The 21,010-nt window shown below is 47.3% G+C and overlaps 1 protein-coding gene across 1 annotated transcript; it reads right to left on the reverse strand.

Annotated features, from left to right (window-relative positions):
- Positions 1-250: 250 nt before the first annotated feature.
- VCP (valosin containing protein) lies at positions 251-19,872 on the reverse strand. Its single transcript, XM_009330420.1, has 17 exons — positions 19,826-19,872; positions 16,493-16,604; positions 15,931-16,103; positions 13,633-13,775; positions 12,523-12,653; positions 10,559-10,690; positions 10,042-10,144; positions 8,189-8,322; positions 7,799-7,934; positions 6,642-6,754; positions 5,814-5,978; positions 5,581-5,703; positions 4,279-4,491; positions 2,716-3,024; positions 1,650-1,805; positions 1,135-1,289; positions 251-716 (listed from the first exon to the last, which is right to left on the reverse strand). Exons 1-17 carry the CDS (start codon positions 19,870-19,872, stop codon positions 611-613), a joined length of 2,451 nt encoding a protein of 816 aa, XP_009328695.1. The 3' UTR covers positions 251-610.
- Positions 19,873-21,010: the final 1,138 nt, after the last annotated feature.

The raw sequence follows: 21,010 nt of genomic DNA on the forward strand, positions 1-21,010 counted from the left end.
GACAAGCAGCCCCCGACGCCCGCTGCCGGGCTCTCCCAGGCAGCGAAGCTTCCTGCCGAGCCGGGGCAGAGGAGGGGTGCCGCCAAACCCCCTTCTTCCGCTGAGGTGAGCTAAGGGGCGTCGAGAACGAAGAGCAGCCCCGCGCGCGGCAGGGATGGAGTCCACCCGAGGGAGGAGTGCTCGGACAGCACCTGGGACACGGGTTTACAGACCGCGCCCGCACCACTCAAAGGAAGGGCGGGGGCCTGGCTAGAGTTTTGTGGGATTTTTATTAATTTTTTTTATTATTTTTGTGGTTTTTTTGTGTTTTTTTTTTTTTTAATACAGGCTAGCGTTGTACCCTTTGCTAAAGCTGCTGATTCTGCCACATAAACTAGAACAGAAATTTCTCAGAAATTAAGTCGGTTCCCCTCCTTGTTAACTCACTGTCTGCCTCCCGGCTGAACAACGGTCTGGATCTGTGTTTGCGGAAAACATTCCCTGTACAAAGTCTGACGCGCAGCTACACTGTTCTGACTGAGGAATGAAGAAGCCGAGAGTCCATTGAACATTGGATTTTTCCCTGTACAACGTGGCCTGATGTGGAGTTTGGTCCACCGAGGACAGCGAGTTAACCGTAGAGATCATCGTCATTGTCTTCACTGTACACGTTGCCCCCGCTGCCGCCTCCTGTGCCTTGGCTCGGACCGGCGCCGCCCTGGTTACCCGACGGGAACCTGCGTGCAGCGGTGCAGAAGGGGAGAGAAGAGACGAGATGCCGTTCAGAAGCCTCCTCAGAGCTTAGCACCATCCCCTCCCTCCACGCCAACACCCCGGTGCCAAGTAGGACGGGCAGGAGAAACGTGATGAAGCCTTACGGCAGGTCACGCAAAAGGCTCACACGGCTGCTGGATGTCGCTTGTGTTAAGTGTAAAAGGGCTGATGGACTTCAGGAGCACTAACAGCAGCTAAAACCGACCTGCAGCACAGCCTACACCCGCCACGTTGTGTGCTGGCTGCTGTACACGCTGGGGAGAACGGGAAAGTGTGGTGGAAGAGGGGTTTGTTACCCAGAATCCAGCAGAAAGCTGCCTCGGTGCTCTGCTCTGGGGGCGGCTGAGCCACGCTGCCCTCCCCCCACTCCCCCACGGTTACCTGAAGCTGCCAAAGCCACGGCTCTGCTGTAGAGTCTGTGCAAACATCTCGTATTTCCTGATGTCGTTGTCGCTGACGGAGCGGCGAGCAAAGCGCATGGCCTCCTCAAAGTGATCCCTGCGTATCTCGGGAACCGGGTCGTCCTCCTCCACCTCCTGCAGCGGGACAGAGGGTCCAGGTGAGCTGCGTGCCCGAGCTCCGCGGCCCGACGGCCGCCCACAGCCTCCCTCCGGGCCAGGGTGCTCCTCCGAGGCAGGGGCTGGAGAGGGACACTGCGGCAGACCGTGAGTCAGGGCTGCGGCAGGGGCCTTCCGAGCAACGCCGACGATGAGGCACCCCGGGAGGGCCTCGCCCTCCCGCAAGATGAGAACAAAGTGCTCCAACTCCGCGCTCTGTGCCGAGAGCCCACTCGTCCCCACCCGAGGATTACAGAGAGGAACACACCACGCCTCACCCACGGGCAGAGGCGGGCTGCCCGTCTCGTGGGCAGGGAAAGCTCAGAGTGCCCCACTCACCATGGCGGAAGGGTTGGTCTGCCTCTCGCGTTCTCGCCTGATCTCACTCTCGATGGACTCGCGGATGGCCAGTTTGCAGGCACGCTGGCAAATTTCTGTCAGGTCGGCCCCCGAAAAGCCATTGGTCATCTTAGCTAGGAAATCCAGGTCGACATCCTGGTGGAAAAAAGAAAAAGGGGGAAGAAAAAAAAAAAAAAAAAAGAGGCCTCTCCTTGACACCTTACAACCTCAGGTGACAGAGAGGTGTCTTCAGATCCCATGGTACCGAGGTGCTGCCTAAACATCTTTTGAAAAGATCAGCTGTTAGGGTTCTGGTTTCTGGGAAAAGTCAACCACACACGAAGGCAGGTCACGCTCCCCACACACCCACCAAGACGCCATGAAGCGGCTGTAAATGCCTCCGCACTTGTGGATTTAGGATATCATTTGCTCAGGTCTCAGCATCAAGAGTCAAACAAAACACTGTCAGACTGGAAATGGAGATGGGGCACAGGCAGACCAAGACAACCGGCCTCCTCCTCCTTCCCCTCAACTGAGGGGGCAGTACTGCAACCTCCTTTGAAGCTTTCCTTCCCAACAGAACCTAAAAAGGTAAGCTCGGCATAAAAAAAGCTTGAGCCCTCACTGGACGTCTGCTTTTCTCTGATCCACTGTCAGTTGCATTATTGCCTGCTGCCCAGGCAAGGGACATAGCTCTTGCCTATGACAGAGTTCAGCAACAACTAACTGCAATGGTTCCTCTTCCACTTCCATTCCCAACCCCTGTGTTTACTTTTCTTTCAGAGTACAAGAATCTTCTCCATCTTGCCGTAACAGGCTTTCCTGTTCCCGCGCTATGTGACAAAGACCTGCCGTGCTTGCACACCAACACCTAGCTTCGTTGATACCTAGCCTCAGAGCTCAAGCCTCCCCCTACCTCTTCATTTCCATCCTTCAGGGACTGAAGGTTTCCCAGCTCTGTACCGCGTGGAGCGGCCACCAGCCCTCTGCTCTGTCCCCAGCTTGTGAGGAGCACGTGCAGCACACAGCAAACCCAAGTCGGACGCAGTCAGGGTGCAGAGCCTACCTTGGCAACTGGTGATTTCCTCAGGTTGGCCTTAAGAATAGCAACCCGGGACTTCTCGTCAGGCAGGGGGATGTAGATGAGCTGATCCAGGCGGCCGGGGCGCAAGATGGCTGGGTCAATGATGTCTGGCCTGTTGGTGGCACCGATGATGAAGACGTTCTTCTTGGTGGACATGCCGTCCATCTCTGTCAGGATCTGGTTGATGACGCGGTCTGCAGCACCACCACCATCGCCGATATTCCCACCTCGAGCCTTTGCGATGGAGTCCAGCTCATCAAAGAAGAGCACACAAGGGGCTGCTTGGCGGGCCTGCAAAAAGCAAATGGGAACAATTACTCCATCTTAACACCACCCGGCGAGGAGCACGTTGATGTCACACTAAGCCTACCCTACCATTAAAGCAGCTCAGAGGAGTACCAGCGCACTGCTGCTGCAAGGAGAGCTTGGAGGAGCTGCTCCAGAACAGTCTCCTGCCACACAAACCCTCAATTAAATTCTCCTGAACCAACAAGCTGAATTTCTCCAAAGCTGGGAGCACTGTGAAGCAGGCAGAAGGGTGGCAACTCCAACGCCTCGAGGGAAAGCTGGAGCCAATCTGCCTGGACTAGAACTCTCCCTGCAAGACCTGGGACGTCAATTGGTTATTTAGGCACTCAAGTATCAGTAGGCGAGATACATCCAACGGAAGGTGGAAATCCAGCTGTTGTCTTCAGCCACCTAATGGGTAGTTATAGGGAAAAGGGAGCCAGATCTTTCTTCGAGGTGTGCAGTGAAAGGGTGAAAGACCACAGGCACAAACGGCTGCAAAGAAAATTCCAGTCAGAAATAAGGAAAAAAAAAAAATTCTTCACAATGAGAGAGCTCAAACGCTAGCTCACAGGCCCAGAGAGGTCAGGGATTCTCCACCCTTAGCACGTGTTCAGAACACGAGGCACTGAGAAACCTGATCGAATTTCCAAGTTATCTCCCTGCTCTGGACAAACAGCTGGACTAGATGGCCTCTGAGGTTCCCTCCCAACCTAAACTTTTCTCTCTCACTCTCCTTCCAACTTTGTTCTGTCAGCACCTTCCCTGACCACAAGAGGGAAGATTCCCAGGATAATCCACACAGATACCTTCTGGGACAGGAGGCAACACCATCTACGGGGCAACTGGGGAGTAGGAGTGCGCTCCTTTCTAAGCCATGTATACTGCGGGACAAGAACCCACAGGCTATTTTGAAAACCTGTAGATGGTGACAGCTAATGAGGTGTCAGGGTAAGTTTTCAGGGATGTGGAAGATATCTATGCCGTCCTAACGCTAGCCTCACTGCTAAGGCACTGGGGCATTTATCATCCTGCAACAGAAGCAAATTGCAGCCAGAGAAAACAGTTTAAATAGCTATGTTGCTGAAGAGGATTAATTCCCCCAGCATCAGGAAAGTGGCCCCTGCTCTCAGTGCAAGTGGGGAAAACACAAAAGACACAAACAAGAACCAGGCCAGTAAGACAGACGCAGCGGAGGCACAAGTTCTGGGGGTACCTCAGCACAAACATAGCACAGGGAGCAGAAGAAACACTTACCTTGTCAAAGATCTCGCGCACGTTGGCTTCAGACTCGCCAAACCACATGGTGAGCAATTCCGGCCCCTTGATGGAAATGAAGTTTGCCTGGCATTCGTTGGCAATGGCTTTGGCCAGCAGTGTCTTACCACACCCAGGTGGCCCGTAGAACAGAACCCCTTTCGATGGGGTCATACCAAATTTGAGGAACTTGTCCGGGTGCTCCACAGGATACTGAAGGAGAACAAAACAAACAAACAAAAACCTCTCATGATGAGCCAGAACAGGCCTGTAACTCAGAATCACAGAATGGTTTGGGTTGGAAGGGACCCTCAAAGATCACCTAGTCCAACCCCTCTGCCATGGGTAGGGACATCTTTCTCTAGGTCAGTTTTGTTTCTCCTCCTACCAGAAACACTACCGGAGATTTCTGGTGGGTTAAACACAAGATCCTGCCTGCTCGGTGCCACTGGAGTTTTTAAATGGACACCGGTTCGAAAAGCACCACGGCTAAACTGGAAAGCTGCCTTAAAGAACCTATTTACCTCTAAGAACTAAGTACCAGTTCAGGTAGTTTTCCAGCACGCTTAACCCCAACTTCACTCTGCCCTGCAGAAGCAAAAGGGAACAGCTCATTATCTAACCTATCCGCTCTGCCCTCCAGAGACAGGCAAGGTGTCTGATGTGAGCGTTTATCCTCAGCAATGAGGTCAGAGATAGGTGATGATTTTAACAGCACAAAATTAGATCCTTTGATTCACAGACAGAATGTTTCTACAGCGCCACCTGAAAGCGGGAACGTATCAAAGCCAAACCGTCCCAGTGCAGCCACCAGGAGTTTCCACAGACCATTCATGACTTTTTGTCCGTCTTTCCCGTCGTGGAAGGCTTCACAATTACTTCTCACCTGTCCCTGTGCTAATGCTGATGGGAAGCCCTTCGGAGGCTCTCTGTACAAGAATCTTCATCCGCTTTCTGGCACATAAAGCCACCACGTAAAAGGATTCTCAGCAGTGGTCCCACCGCTGCTCTCCACTTAAGAGAAGCAGAACTACTGCTGCTTCTGCATGTAGCACAACACCCACTCACCCTGGCACTGTAGACTCGGCTAAGGAAAGCCTGGTGCTGCTTCCCAGCACCTTCCTCTCCAAGTTCACTGAGATGGAGCAGCATGGTATTTTTCGTCCGTTACAAGCAAATACCATAAAAAACCTCTGCATTTACCCTGTTCACAGCCCAAACGGGAATCTGAAGAAGTTCTAGATTTTATTATTATAATTATTTTTCAAGCTGACTAGGCAAAAATCTGTTGGAAACCCTTACCTGTACAAGCTCCTGGAGTTCTCTCTTTACATCTTCTAGACCACCAATATCTTCCCAGGTAACTTGTGGCACCTCCACCACAGTCTCCCGAAGAGCAGAAGGGTTGCTCTGGCTCAGAGCCCACTATCGTTAGAAGAAACGGCATTATATGAATTCTAACACATTAAGTTCACTTGCCTCAGATAAGCAATTAGATAGTGCACCCAAAAGAAAGAGGAGCACTCCTGCATTACCCTGAAGTCATCCATGGTCACAGCCAGCGAGTTCATCACTTCGGCATCGATGGTTTCATCTTCTAGGTCTATGAGATCCATCTTCTTTCTGATAGCCTGAAGAGCAGCTTCTGAGCAAAGAGCAGCCAAGTCAGCACCAACATGGCCATGGGTCTCGTTTGCCACCTGAAAGCAGAGCACTGACTATGACTCACAGGGATACAAGCAAGCGCTCTGCAAGGGCAATGCATGCTCTGGTCACTCACTGGGAAGTGCAACAAAGCTCTAGAGGACCAGAACATCAGTGCTTTGCTGCAGATTCAAGACAAGTGCTACCACGTATTTAACAGGCAAAGACACCGCTGTTCTAACTCCTACTTGAGGTCAAAGCTGCAACTGGAATTCAGATGGTGTGCGGAAAGATAACCCTGAGGACTGCAGTTCTTCGTTCAGGACAGAGATTACAGGAACCATCCAGTTTACGCGTGGTGTCCAGCGTCACCACAGTGCTCACCCAGATCTGTGTGAGCTGTTTCAGGCCTGCTTTACTTTTAAAGAGAATGCCACAGCAAACAAACCCAGCAAGACAGTGGCAAGGCACTTCCAGATTGGACTGATACACATTTGCTTCACTTCACCGTGCCATTCTTAACTAGTGAGTGAGGATTTCTGGTCACTGGTAAACTAGTTAGAAGGAAGTCCAGAGATCACACATTCACCCGGTTTCATGCTGTCCTAAATGAGCAACTACATTTATACAATCAAGCCTTAAGAACTCTTCCACTACAAAACAGAGCATTGGGAACATCTGTCTGCAAAGACAAGCTTTCCTAATAACACGCTACTCACCTGTTCCAGATCCACATCATCAGCCAGTTTCATGTTTTTCGTGTGGATCTGCAGGATCTCCAGGCGCCCGGTGGCATCTGGGATACCGATATCTACCTCTCTGTCAAAACGACCTGGGGAGTACAACACATACGTTGAGCTGCTGATTCTGCGAAGTGGAGGAGCTGCGGTTGCTGCCTTCCTCTGACTGAACAACATGATGACAAGCCACAAACACACACAATTTCAGAAAATGCCAACTTTGGGTTTCTCTGCAGCATCTATCAGCACAGCAGCAGAGTCACATCAGAGAAGGAGGAAAGGCTTCAGCCATTTAGGGAAAGTGAGACTACTGTATCAACTAGAGTTCAAGACTGTACGACACAGAGGACTGCTGGTTTAGTAACTTTTTCTGAGCCTCGTTTTTAGGAAAATATGCTTCCCCGAAACAACATACCATGAGTCGTTTTTGTTTATTTCTACCTTTGTGTTCCCATCACAAGAGTCTGCAAATACGGAGAGGTTTAATTTTTCAGAACTTTCATAGCAGTACCCAAGTGGTGAAAGACATGAACTGCCCCAATATCTGGAGAGGCAGGAAACCTAGGTATTACTGCAATAATAACTAAGGTACATACACCTATCATCTTCCTCTAGCCATAGCCAGAGGCTCGCTACACATTTAAGAGGCCGTCTTCCCCTGCACACTTGAGTGGTTTGCCATTACAGACTTTACCGACTGGTCATACACCAGACATGCATTCACAATGCAAAGTTTCAAAAACATGAATCTCGGAAACTACCGGACTTCTCATCGATAAAAGAAAGAAATCGGACAATTCAGAGCCTTCTGCAACCTAAGGCATGAACATTCCCTTAAGCATTTACCCCTTCAGTGTGTCCTGAAATGGCTTTACCTAATAGAGGCTAGCACACTTCTCCACTTCAAAGTATTTTTTTATTTCTACAAGTTCTAACCTAATACGGCACAGAAAGTGATACCGAAGGCTGGAAGCCTAGAAATGAATTTCAAACAAGCAGCTGGAGGCAAGTCAATAGTTTATGTAACACAGAGAAGATGTTTAGTATTAATTTCTGCTCAATCCTTCCAAGGCCACTGAAGCATAGCCTGTAACAAAGTATGCGATGCACAAGAAAGAGACTGCAATCGTGGTTACCGAATCGCCTGAGTGCTGGGTCGATGCTGTTAGGTCTGTTGGTAGCTGCCATAACGATCACATGTGCTCTCTGTTTCAGTCCGTCCATAAGAGTCAACAGCTGAGACACTATGCGACGTTCCACCTCTCCATGTGTCTACGGAGAGAGAAAGCAGTGGTTAGACCAAAAGCTCTACAACACCGCACAGGAGCTGGTACTGCACCACAGCGGACAGATACGACAGCCGCGAGCTGTCAAGAAACATTGGGAACTGCATCTGATTCTTCTCACGTCCAACTGAAATCAGGCCTTAAGTTGAATACTGCTTTACCCTGTAGTCAAGTGCAGAGATTCGTGCCAGCTGCTACCAAAAAGGACATACTTCTTTACCTTCTACAGGCTTTCCTTACCTTCTCTCTCTTAGGAGCAATGGCATCCAGTTCATCAATGAAGATGATGGCAGGAGCGTTCTTCTCTGCTTCTTCAAAGGCTTTCCTCAGGTTGCTCTCAGACTCACCAGCCAGCTTGCTCATGATCTCAGGACCTGAAAAATAGCAGCACTGTGGCACCCAGAAGAGAGGCAGCTAGCCCCAAGACGTGCAACTGAATTCTTTTAGTACAACGTTCACATGGGAGTATCTGTATTTCAAGTCAAAGCAAATACCATCCACCGAATTCACTAAATTTGCAGCTGAACAGGCAAGAACGGCACGCAGAATTACTTTCTATCATTATTCTGGTGTTTTCAGTTTACTCTAACAGAACGCAGCACTAGTCAATGAGCTACCCTTAGCTGCCTCTTTCCTTACCCTATTTCACACTCGGTGAGCTCCTCTGTAATGTGCCACCACACACCATTAATGCCAGCCCTAGCTTGCAAGAGAACCAATCAAATTATATGGTGATGAATTATCAGGGTAGGGAAGGAAAAAGCTCTATGATACCGAAGCTGCCTTTAGCTTACATTACACAGGTATACATTGACCTCTGTAAGATCCTACAAATGAGTTTAAAAAAAAACACCAACAAAATAAAACCAAAAAGAACAAAAACCCAAACCCCATCTCCTCTCAAAGAATAACTAAAAAAAATAAAAATGTGTAAGCACATCAATCCCAGAAGGAAGGACAGCGTTCCCCTGAGATCTCCAATCACCAAACACTAGTGCAGGCTTACAGATTTATTATGTTTTTACAGATTTTTTCCATCATGCTGATGGGAGCGGTAACGAAGAGAAAGCATGCTTCTAACAGACCCAAGAAAAAGAAACCTGACCCTCAGGAGTGCAGAGCTGCGAGCTGACTGAAGCGCACCAGCTGCAGAGCCACTGGTGCGGGCAGGTACTAAGAGAGTTTCATTACAGGTAACTCACCCCTTCATACCAGCTCTGTCTACAACGCTGCCTGCAGCTCCAGGCTTGGCACCAGCACACAGAGAACACATCGCTAACTCTGACAATGTTATTTTTATTATGCAATAGAAGTACAAGTGTCTAAAGAAACGGCTGGCTCATTAGCATTCACTGACAGCTTCCACACACTTTAGGAAGTATATGACAAGGGCGACATATGGTTAAAACCAGCCCATTTACATCTGATATCTTGAGATACAAAGCAAGTCACTTCCCTGCTGCTGGTCACCCTCCATTGTAAAATGGGACAGAAAGGCAGTGAGGAAAATCCAGAATCTGGTCCTTACTGGACATAAACCAGTAACCATCTCAACTGCTACAGGTGAGAGTAGGTTACTCAATAGGAGGTTCTGTCACTTGTAGCTAAGTCCCAAGGTGCTCATTATAGCTTTCGGTAAAGTTCCTCCCAATTAACGTTATGTGAAACAAAACAGGTTGTGCTTCACTTGAGGGGAGAGAGAAATCCACAGCAGACCAGCTTCTTTTCTGAATGGGACGTGGTGGCAGCAACAGAAGCAAGTGTCCTGCACCCATACACTTAGAATAATCTCAGCACTTCACTCCCAGCACTGCCTGCACCAACATAAACGAACACCCAGCCAGCCAGACTCCAAGTCCCTGCGTCGCAAAGCTGTCTTCCAACCACCCTGCTACAACACAATCAAGCCGAAGGGAAGTGCCACTACAGATGCTTCCACAGAAATGGCTTCCCCAGAGGCATGCTTGAAAGAGGTAAGGAAGGATGTCAGGGAGACAACATGGCTCTACAAGCCCTATGAACACCATTCATTACCATAAGATGGATGAATGAGCACACAGCAGATCTGGCACCAAAGCAGCCACAAAACTTACCGTTGATCAGGAAGAAGAAAGCCCCCGTTTCGTTGGCCACTGCTCGGGCAATCAGTGTTTTACCAGTGCCAGGAGGACCGTACAGCAGGATCCCACGTGGAGGCTGAAGACAAAGGCAAGGGACTTCAGTGGTGAGCTAGTATGAATGCCTAAGTAGCTTCACAGTGAAATTGTAAGCACTTGATAAAGCCAGTCCGAAATTGTGATGCAAACTCACGCAACAGCTGTCATCATCGTGAACAGCACTGCTATCAACACCCTTACTACCTTACATGACACACAAACAAAAACCTTGCCAGTAACTGACTGCGCTGATTCAAAGCATCACTCCACCTTACAAGTTGCCAGTACTTTAATCTGCCTCCAGAACATGTAAGGAAATATTTTCCTAACACCAGCATTAAAAAAACCCCCACAAATTACTCATTGCCCCCGCCAATGCCTCATAAACCTCTGACATCACAAGTCATCTGCAAGGGCAAGCCCACTCATCCACCTGGTGCACACGGGGACTTACCTTCACCCCTATGGCCTTGAAGAGCGCAGGGTGTCGGAGGGGAAGTTCCACCATCTCTTTGATTTGAGCCAGCTGCTTCCGGCAGCCACCAATGTCATCATAGCCCACTTCATTCAGTGACTCCTCTTCATCCTATCCGGAAGGAAATATATTAAACATTTGAGTGAAAACAATAGTTCAACAACCCTCCCAGTCTACAAAAGCCAGGAATCTGCGTTTTCGCTCGTAGCTATTTCTTTGCTGTCTTGAGATTCTCACTTTCAAGTCTTCCCGGTGTTTTCTACAATTTTTTCTTAGCTCTGTCTTCCCAGACATACAAAGGGAATTGCCTGCATGTACCTAGACCTCACTGAAGCCCACCCTCTTGAATGACAGCCTCTGCTGCCAGGTTCCCTGCAGACTCTAGCGCAAAACGAGCTCTGTGACCCTCTGACGTGGCTAACAAAGACAGCAATAGACAGTGAAGCTCAGTATAAAAGATACGTATTCCTTAAACTGGAAGCGATATCTCTAACTACTTGACATACTTTACAAGTTGCCAGTACTTTAATCTGTGTCCAGAACATGTGAGGAAACACCTTCCTAACACCAGCATTAAAAAAAACCCCACAAACTGCATGAGCTATCATACAGCTCTCAGATGTAGTGTTGTCTTCTAGGATTGAATCAAATGAACAGAGAATGTTAAGATCCAGACACATGGATAAGATCAACCATAACCAACTCTTCCAGTACAGCTCTACAGCATCCATTCATTTGGCTGTCCAAATTTCTACTGGCCTTAGTTATCTGTAACATTAGGCCACACTAAAATAATGAAATAACAGAGCCTGGAATCTCAGAGGGGCTCAGTCCAAGCCCCACAAACAGGAAGTACTACCTCAAGCGGGTCACTCAGGGTCTGGCCCTATCAAGCACTGAAGGTCTCCAGGTTTGGAGATTCCTGTCCTCTTTGCTCCCTGCTCCAGGGTTGGGGGAAACCTTTTTCCTAGTATCTACTGGGAATTTCCCTTGATCCACCTTACGCCACTGCCTCTAGTCCTGCCCCTGGGCACAGCTCTCAGAAGAGCCCGGTCGTCCACCCCTTCCCATCAGGCAGTCGCCAGCAAGCCTGCCCCTTTGCCTTCCCTTCTCCAGGCTGCATCATCCCACTCTCCCAGCCCCTCCTCGTTCATTCTGACCTCCGGCTCCTCATCATTTCGGTGGCCTTGGCTGAACTTGTTCCTATCTTCTCTGCTGTGTCCTGAAGAGCCCAAACTGGACTCGTGGGGTGCCCAGATGTAGTCTCACAAGCGTCACATAGAGGTGAATTTTTCAGAAGGCAGCTAACTACAAACCAGCACTCACCCTGATTTGCAGGTAGTAAATAGGCACTTACTTTATGAAGTATGCAACCACCTTAGCTCATTTCTCTGAGATTTCCTACTCTGTAACAGTAAGGTGGCCAAGACCTGACAGACAAGCCACCCAAGCTTCCTCAAGCTTGGGACACTCAATGCTAGACACCTTAAGGGACCGGGGAAATTTTTTTTTCAAGTCAATCACTTTGAGATTTCAAATTTCTCACTGAAAAAGCACTAATTGCTTTCTTTTCATGTGGCATGAAATTTAGCAACATTGTAAGCTCTTCCTGCTACGGATCAAGGGAACTCTGGAATTAAAAGATGCATCTAGGTCCAGCCTGAGGTATCCAGACACAGATGCAAAACCAGTTGCTGCCAAAGTATGACATCTCGTCAGCAAACCTACGCGCCGGTGCTGTCTCAGCATGTGAGGAAGGACACTGGAAGTACATTTCTCTGACTACTTTCAGCAGCAGCTCATCTCCCGGGGTTTCTAACCACTACATACACAAAATGCCAGAACAGGAACTGCAAACACTGCTGCTCTCAAGTACTGCCACAGGAACAGATTTCGGACAGAGAGGATTCAGTAGGAGAACTGCGTGGCTGGATTCTGCTCACCTCTCGTTTGATGGGCTCTCCTTCACAATGGATCACCGTGTCCGGAGCCACTATGCAGTACGGACTTGGATCTGTCTCCACCACTTTGAACTCCACTGCGCGCATCCCTCCACGCACCAAGAAGATGTCACCTGTAAAACCCCACACTTCAGTACCCTGCTGCAACTGACGTCTGCAAAGTGTCAACCCTTGTACTACCAGCAGCCCCAGAGGACAAGGAAGTGGGTTACACAGGCATACACTGCTGGCATTTGTAACAACGCTCTGCATTTTAAACTCCAGAGCTGCATGTACTGTGACTACCCGAGCACCGTTTAGATCCGCAGCAGTTAGAAGTTCTCAAATTCCATCCAGTAACAAACAGCAAACAATAGAAAAGAATACTTTGCCTAAATACAAAACACAAAGGCAAGGAATCACATTTCTTTTCCATTCAGTTTCAATTTAACATTTCTAAAACAGGCAGAAAGCACTAACTTAATAAAAACTCATTTTGAAGTTATAATAGCTAGTTGTTACTAGTTAAAACTGCTTGCCTCCAGAAGCAGAATAATATATAATACTGCACTATGACTCCGGGCTAAACTGGGCTACAGAAGCTGGATAACTTCAACTTGTGTTTATAGCGTATTAGGACCTACTTGTTCCAGCAGAAGTGCTACTAGCACAACTCCAAAACTGCATTTGCTTTTCTATGCACTCTCCCAGTTATTAATTAGATTACTTTGAAGAAGTTAATTTAGTCAGGGTACCAGCTGGTACACCCAACCAATTGCTTAATATGCAGGCAACTCCCCAATTCTATTAAGTGGTAGCAACTTAGTTTAATGAGATTTTCTCCTGACTTCTACCTGAGCCTTTTCTGATGCTCTCCCATCTCACGTAGCAAAAAAATCACAGGAGAACTATCAATCTGCTCTGCCAGCCAGCAATCACCCTTTCTTCTGAAGATTAGGAAAAAATTAAATCAGCGCCAGCAACATCTCACTCTACAGATGTCAGGCTAATGCTTCGCAGAGATCTGTGCAAGCTTCTAGCAATTCTCTTTATTCAGTCTCAGGACTAGCTCACACTCGCTGCCATCAGGACTTCAATAACAGGCACTATTACCTTTCCTGATGGGTCTGTATGCTTCCAGGAAGTACGGCTTGAGATAGACCTCAAAGAGATTCCCCGTGATCCCTTCTACCGTGTCATCAATTGGCAGCACATGGATACGTTTGCCGTATTTCACATCTGGGCAAGGCTGGATGCTGCAACAGAAGAAAACTCCAGTTAGCCACATCATGCTGGACTCGCACCCGCGTCTGGAAAAGGCAGTGATGCCCCTTCCCAGGCCAGTACAAATGCCAGAAAGGACCCTCCAAAGCCCTGGTGAGACCTCCCGCCCGCATAAGAACATTTCAATGCTCACAAGGCAAAAATCATGCCCGTCACAAGCTAGTCTTCACAACACACACCTTCCTTCACTCCTCTCAGACCTATCTAAGGCCGCTGGGGAGTTTCATGCTTTCTTCCTACCCACCTTGCTCTTCCGTAGCCATCCCCAAGGCATGTTCACAAGTTACTAATGCAGCCTAAAGACCCGTGAGAGTCACGAGCTAACTTTGGTTTCAGCGATGAGCTACTGCCGCACCAGCTGCAAGGGAAAGGGAGCTGGGGGAAGCTCTTCGCTCCTTCCTCCCTCTAACCTACTACAGAGACCAGAGCCCCTGTTACTGACAACCCTGATTCTGAGCAAAGGCTCTCACAGTACCAACCAGGTGTAACCAGCTTGCAGCTAGGTGTCTTGTCAGTCCCGCTTTGTGGAGGCTGATATTTAGGTTAAAGTCCGAAGGCCCCTTCCCCCCTTTTAAATAAACACTACAGTTATTATTTTGCAGTGTAGGACAACAGCCTATGGTAGCGATAGCTCAGAGTATCAAGCCGTGGCAGAAAGCTCAAGCTGGCTTTGCCAGCTAAGAAAAGCCTACATGGAACTGCAGCTGAGCATGCAACTTCTCATACGTGACTTTTGTTAGGGACTCTTAATAGACTCTTGCACCACATGCTTTACAGAGAGGATACAACAGAAAGGGTAAAGGAAAAGACAGTCTGCCCCTGAAGGAAAACAGCTGACAGACCGCAAGCAGCAAGCGATTAGTGCATGAATCTGGATTTTGGCAGAAACCAGGCCACAGAAAGTAACACAATAAGATCAGCAAGAAAAACTTTTGAGGGCAAAAAGTGTGAAAATTCTCTGACCCTTGCAACAAAGCTAAGACAATCGGTAATGCATTTGGAAGGCTTGACGACCACTACGGACACAGTCCCGGCAGAGAAGGGGGGAGCCCAGGCTGAACTGTCACACTAGAGACGACTCCAACAGTAACCTCACATCAGGTTAAAGTAAGGATTCACCTGTATTTTAAATCCACAGACTGGCACAAAACACTGTTCAGTTCCAACTACCGTGGTGTTTAAAACTTGCATTTTCTAGTGGTAGAGAAATGGGTGGAACAGCCTAATTCCTCTCCTCTACAAAGTTTGTATGAAACACGTTTTGCATTTAAAGATTATTCCAGATATCACCCCGGGAAGTCTAGTGTCAGAAACCAGGCTCCAATTTTCCCAGAACATGCAGGATATTCCAGACTAGGAAGATGCTCAGGAGGAAGAGCTGTCAGCCCTTCCACATTTAAGCCTGCAAATTAGCACTTTTATGTTTAAGAAATGCTCACACGTTTTTCCTCCTACTCCCATCACAGAATGGAACCTGTCTCCTGGAAGCTGAGATGTATACTTCAATGCTTTCCCAATACTTCCTGCAAGCGTTGCACAACAAAATCCCTGCAATGCTTTTTAAGTATTCCTAATTTTAAAGTTACTTTTATAACAAAAATCGGATTATAAACATCCTTCAGGGATTTTTAGTCTTGCTGTTTGACTGCTTCATGTTTTCGTCACTTGTTCCTAGCAAGTTTTAACTTCTGTTTGCCATAGGGCAGCTCAGATACTACGAGATCAATTACAATGTTGCTTAACGCCTTCCACAGTTAACACTGTAGACATTAAAAATTTAGACAAAAATTTGCGACTTCACCTGACAATGTGAATTTGGGAAGCTGACTGTGACAACAGTGGGATAATTGAACCACTCAGTTTAATGACAGGACCTGGGCTCATAAAGGTCCTGAGGAGACTTCAAGAATCTTTAGCATTATTTTTTAGTATTAATCTGAATGTGCACACAGCCAGAAACACATGCAAAAGTAAACAGAGATCCCCGAGGTAAGCTATGCACTTGAAAACTCTTCTGCGATCTCCTCTGGAAGACGTAAGAATACCTCCTGCGGATCAATTCAGAGCCAGCGCACAAATTATTTAGGCAACCCAGGGATACGCAACAGTTAGCAGACGAGTCCTCACCTGATCACGTCACCCAGGCGCACTCTCAGGTTGTTGCGAACAACCCTATTCATGCGAATCTTCTCATCTGAGCAGGTATCATCTGACAGAACAATGCAGACCGCTTCTCTCCTCTTCTTTCCTTTTAGCAGAACAGTGTCTCCTCTGAACAGCTGCAATTCATCCATTTTTGCCTGTAAATAGTAACAGCATTAGAACAAGCTTTTGACAAAACAAGAATTCAAGCATCTGAAGGAGAGTTACTTGACTTTGGAGAATTACATCTTGGAAGCAATATACTAAATCCACAAGGACAGAGGCTCCCACTACGCTGGTCAAGAGCTAATCCTGAAGCCAGACTAAGGGCACAAGCTCAACTGAATCCTGCAAATTGAGAATCAAAATACATTTTAGCACGGAAGACTATTAGAAAACAAGACAAGACAACCCTCCCTCACTCGTAACAGCTGCAGCTTCTGACACAAATACTTGAATTCAGGTTGCAAAGTTACATTTCAAGTTAACACACAGCAACAGCTTGCAAATTACCAGATTAAATGCTTTGCTTTTATAGATGACACACCTGGGACAGTGACACAACACTGTTGTCTTCATTGATGGCTTCATCAACAATTAACCGATTAGGCCTGTTCTTCTGCTTCAGAATAGCAGTCGATAAGTCATCCGCTTTAGAACTGGCAAAGAAAACAGAAGTTACGAGGCTGAGTGAAACTGATCCCCCCTTTCCAGCCACCCCCCCATTTTCATCTCCATTTTTGACAGGTTTCTTTGTTGTCTCGTCTTTTAGAAACCAGACTTGTTCTTAAGGAAGGAGAACATTTTTCCCGGTCACCCGTTGCAGGAGTTCAAAGCACGGCGTTTTCTGTCAGTAAATATAACTACTTTACTAGCCTCAGATGGAAATAGCTATGAAGCTATCTATGAAAAGAAGTGGTCTGCAAGATGTTGCTGACTGTAAGATGTTTTGCCTAAAAGAATTAGTCAGACTCATCTGAAATCGCATGTAACCACCGCCACTGAAACAAAAGTTCAAGTCTATTTGGTGTCATATCCCAGATAAATAGGGGAATTAAAGGACAATGCTGCAGCTCCCCTGACAGGAAGAGCTGTAAGTTTAGCCTGTCAAGGCCTATTAGTTAAACCTAGCAAGCCAGTAGAAATATTCAAGTGTTTATGAAAAACGGGGTTTTCTTTTTAGGACATAAGCACCTTTCCATAATACCTTCACAGGAGTCACTGCAGCTCTAGCCCACTACACCACAAGAAATATGACAGATAATTCGTTAGCCTTGACAAAATGGAGCAAATCAAACAGCAAAGAAATGGAAGGAAGGCAGATTAAGTAATTTCCTTCAAAATCTAATAGAGCAAATAACTCACTCTATGAAAGAAATATGAATTTGAACGAACTGATTCCCGAGGAGCTCTTGGAAGCTGTACCTCAGCCTGCCGCAACAGTGGCAGACTGTTGTAACCTCCCTTGGTGGGCACCAGACTACTTTCTCAGAGTATTCCAGATGTGCCAGCGTCTAAGGTAGGAACAGAAAACTTTGCACAGGTGGGTTTGATTCCGACAAAAAAAATAAAATAAAGTCTTCCTTCATCCCAAGCAAGCAGCAAGCACTGGCAAAGAGTAGGAAGCTTTGTGGACAACGGTGTTGGCCGTGCACTTTGGCTCCATTTCACTCTTTCAGGGACAAAAGAACCAGAAGAAATCAAACCTTGGGTGGAAATGGCAGAGCAAGCAGCTACACAGCACGAACGCAGACCGTGGCAGCAGTGCGTCACTTGGCGCACTCACTGCATTTTTAAAAGTACATCAGAGAGGGGTGACATACCTACAGTGTGGTGTTACCCAAGGTCCCCCTGACCCTCAAGATAGAGGTTTTTCCAAGACAGACTATGCGGTATTGGCTCCTTTCTCTGACACTTAAAAGGGGGAACAATACCAAGCAAGCCCATGAGGGCAGCCAGCTTGTTTCCAAGAGGTTTTCAAGTTTCGCATAAGCCCTGGTAGTATAGGAGACGTTGGAAATGAGACAACATTATTTTAAGTGAACAAAAGGAGGATCTGTAAAACATGTCTCTCCTGGACTGTCAGCACTGGGAAAGTCGTGTTTTCCTCTCTTGACTGAAGAGGGCGAGACATAAGACATCGACATCCATCCCTTTCAATGACCATGTGAGACATTACAGATCCATTCTCTGAACCCAGAAAGACACAAGAAAGGCTGCTGGGTACGTCCTGGAAGAAGCTCGTGAATTCCACCTTCAACCTAAAATGTGGTCTTGGTAAAGTCCTAAAAGGTCTGGGATTTCCAGGAAAACTGAGAAAGAGATAAGAAAACTGAACTAATACATTGTCAGGTCAGACAGGATCTTGCAGTTAAAAGAGTGGACAAAAACTACTTGTAAGGACCTTGCGCCAGCGTTAGCTCCTGGACACTGGAAATTAATTTAGCAGGTAGATTTTAAAACTTGAGCTAAGGGACACCAGAAAGAAACAATATTTCTATTTAGCCTGCTCCGAGTGTGAATGTAAATTGTACCCCTCTGCACATGAGATGTTGATCCAAAGGCCTTTGATTAAGAAATCGCTGCCAGACTTTGGCTACATAAACTGTCACCGAAACTGCGTGGCTGTCCCTCGCGATGCAGAGACTGCCGTGTGGCCTAAAAACCAGTCTGGGACACAAGATAAAAATAAATGGAAGAGGAACTGGGCAGCAAGTGGAAGCTTTTGGACCAAAATTGTCAATAAACCAAAAGCTGTATAAATCTGGAAAGAAAGTTCAGATACCTCCTGACACACAGCAGTGCTGAAGAGCACAGCAAGAGGTCCACTTGGTTCTGCTGAATGTGAGAAAAAAGTTTTAGTACTGAAGAACTGAATCTAACAGATTCCTAAGTAAGAAGGGAGGGCCGGATCAATGTTGTCAGTACACTACTGCACTTAAAGCAATCTAAAAGCTCGGAGGCATTAAAAATGGAATAAAGGGCTCCAAGAAACAGCATGCAGGCATCTAAATGTGCGGGGTCAGCTTCGGTTACCTGACCTGACAGTTCTGCAGACAAAGAAACGAAGGTGTTACGAAATTACATGTCAGCTACACAGGAGAGTGATGTTATTTCCCCTACAGACAAGGGTAAGGACTTCGAGTGACAAGCACTACCCATCTTCCAGTAGCAATTTAGAATATTATCATCATCACCATTTGCCCTCATTGCATGGGGGTTCCTCGTGCTGTAACTGAGCTGATGGAGCAAAATATGTCTGCGCACCTCAACCACGCTCAGACAATCCCTTGACATCCGTGCATGAGAGCGCCTGAACTGAAAATACCAAGCAGGAAAGCCTAAGGCACGGGCTGGGGCTCTCTCCTGCCAACACTCCTACCCATGCTGGTAAACTTCAGCGAAGGGTAGGACAGACAGCTAACCTAGGTAATTTTTAAAGCTCCTCAATCAGCTTCCCGTCAGAGACAGCCTGGTGCACGTCCTCCAGATCATTTCACCTACTCACCCCTTTTGTCAGCTCCCTCACACACCTTCCCTCTTGCTCCTTTCTTTCACTGACTCAACAAAGAGATAAACTGAACACAAAATGTAGCTTTAGAGCAGTTTTGGAATTAAAAGGAAATTCAAAGACTGCATCAAGCCTGTCCCTAGACAGAGGCCAGAAGCGAGGACATAATCCCCAGCACAGCTAATGGCCAAACTTGCGTATGAAGCGCAAGACATCAATAAAATTGAAGCAAATATGTACTAGCCCTAAAGACCAAAGTAACAGGATCCTGGTTCCCATCCTTAGCCCCCCTTTCCTCTCCCAGTAAAGCAGTCCACCAGTCCCATCTGACACAGGGAAGGGGTGTGTGGGGGGCTCTTTAGAACTTACATCACTTCATTGTTTTTCTGTGTGTCAGAGCTCCCCTCGTTCAGCATGTGGTAACACCCAGAGGCTATGCATTACGGTGGATGGTGTGAAGGGCGAGAGCAGAAAGTAATTACCAGTTAGTGATTCTTCTGAAAATGACTACCAGCCTCCAAAGCTCCACTTAAACGTAGGAAATGAGTTATTCCTGCAAGTCTGTGCTAAAAATGTAGTGAAAAGGCACTGACTCAAACTGATTCCAGCTGCAGTAATGAAAGTGAAAACAGTCATGCCTTCTGTACACTGGTGTGCCTTTGTATCAATATCCTCATGAACTCGCTTCTGAGACAAAACCTGTCAGCGGTTTCCCATCATCCTGAACATCCATGTTACAGACTGAACTGGTAGGTATTGAAAAAAGAAACCCGTAAAACATTTTATCCATTGAAGCACACGGGTGAGGTATTTGGTGACTGCAGCCACTTACTGGAACAGCCCATGACAACCAAGCGGCGAGTTCACACTCGTGCTCAAGATGCCAAGTTCTCAAAGACTGTTTCTGACAGGTAGGCACAGGAAAATGAGAATCCCTTCAGAAACCACACTCTCTTAGCTCTTGCAATGCTACTTGCTGTAAGGCCCAGTTCAGCAAGATGGCTGCCAGCAGCATTGACCCAAAAATGGCAACTAAAAAGTAACTGTTGTCCAGTTGCAGAGTAACTTTTGTTGATTCCTATGTGGTGATAAGAACTTTGCTAAAGCAGAAGTTTCTTTTTAAAGACACTGTTCACCTCACTCAGCTGCAAAATACGCCTCTGAGACCGCCACTTCCATCACAAGCTCTACCACGGACACCGAATTCTTGGCACACCTTGCTGGAACTGACTCAGTAGGACCGAGCAGGTCTGAATTTCAGGAGTTGCGAAAGAAAAGGAGAACATAAACAACGGACACTAAAGGGACTGAAAGTGCCTCTGGCAACGCCAAAAAGTCACTTCAGGTATTCCTGGATTTGGGAAATTTATCTTTAGGTTCTATTTTTAGGCCTCTCAAGGGGCAGCGAAGCAGCTTGCGCACGCAGGCTGGGAGCCGAGAGGCCACTATTACTCAACTCATTTTTGAGCACGAAAGACGATCCTCAGCCTGGAACTGAAAAGAGAGTGAGGCAAGACACCGGAGACGAAAATACAGCCGACTGCCTCAGCTGCC

Source organism: Pygoscelis adeliae, unplaced genomic scaffold (assembly GCF_000699105.1).
Source record: "Pygoscelis adeliae isolate BGI_AS28 unplaced genomic scaffold, ASM69910v1 Scaffold628, whole genome shotgun sequence".
NCBI lineage: Eukaryota > Metazoa > Chordata > Aves > Sphenisciformes > Spheniscidae > Pygoscelis > Pygoscelis adeliae.

Bases quoted from the DNA above. Each gene is read 5' to 3' on its own strand.
- VCP (XM_009330420.1), bottom strand. From the start codon at position 19,872: ATGCTGAACGAGGGGAGCTCTGACACACAGAAAAACAATGAAGTGAT. The intron at 10,145-10,558 runs GTAAGTCCCCGT...CTTTGTCTTCAG, and splicing joins TCAAGGCCATAGGGGTGAAG to CCTCCACGTGGGATCCTGCT. The intron at 8,323-10,041 runs GTAAGTTTTGTG...GCTATTTTTCAG, and splicing joins TTTCTTCTTCCTGATCAACG to GTCCTGAGATCATGAGCAAG.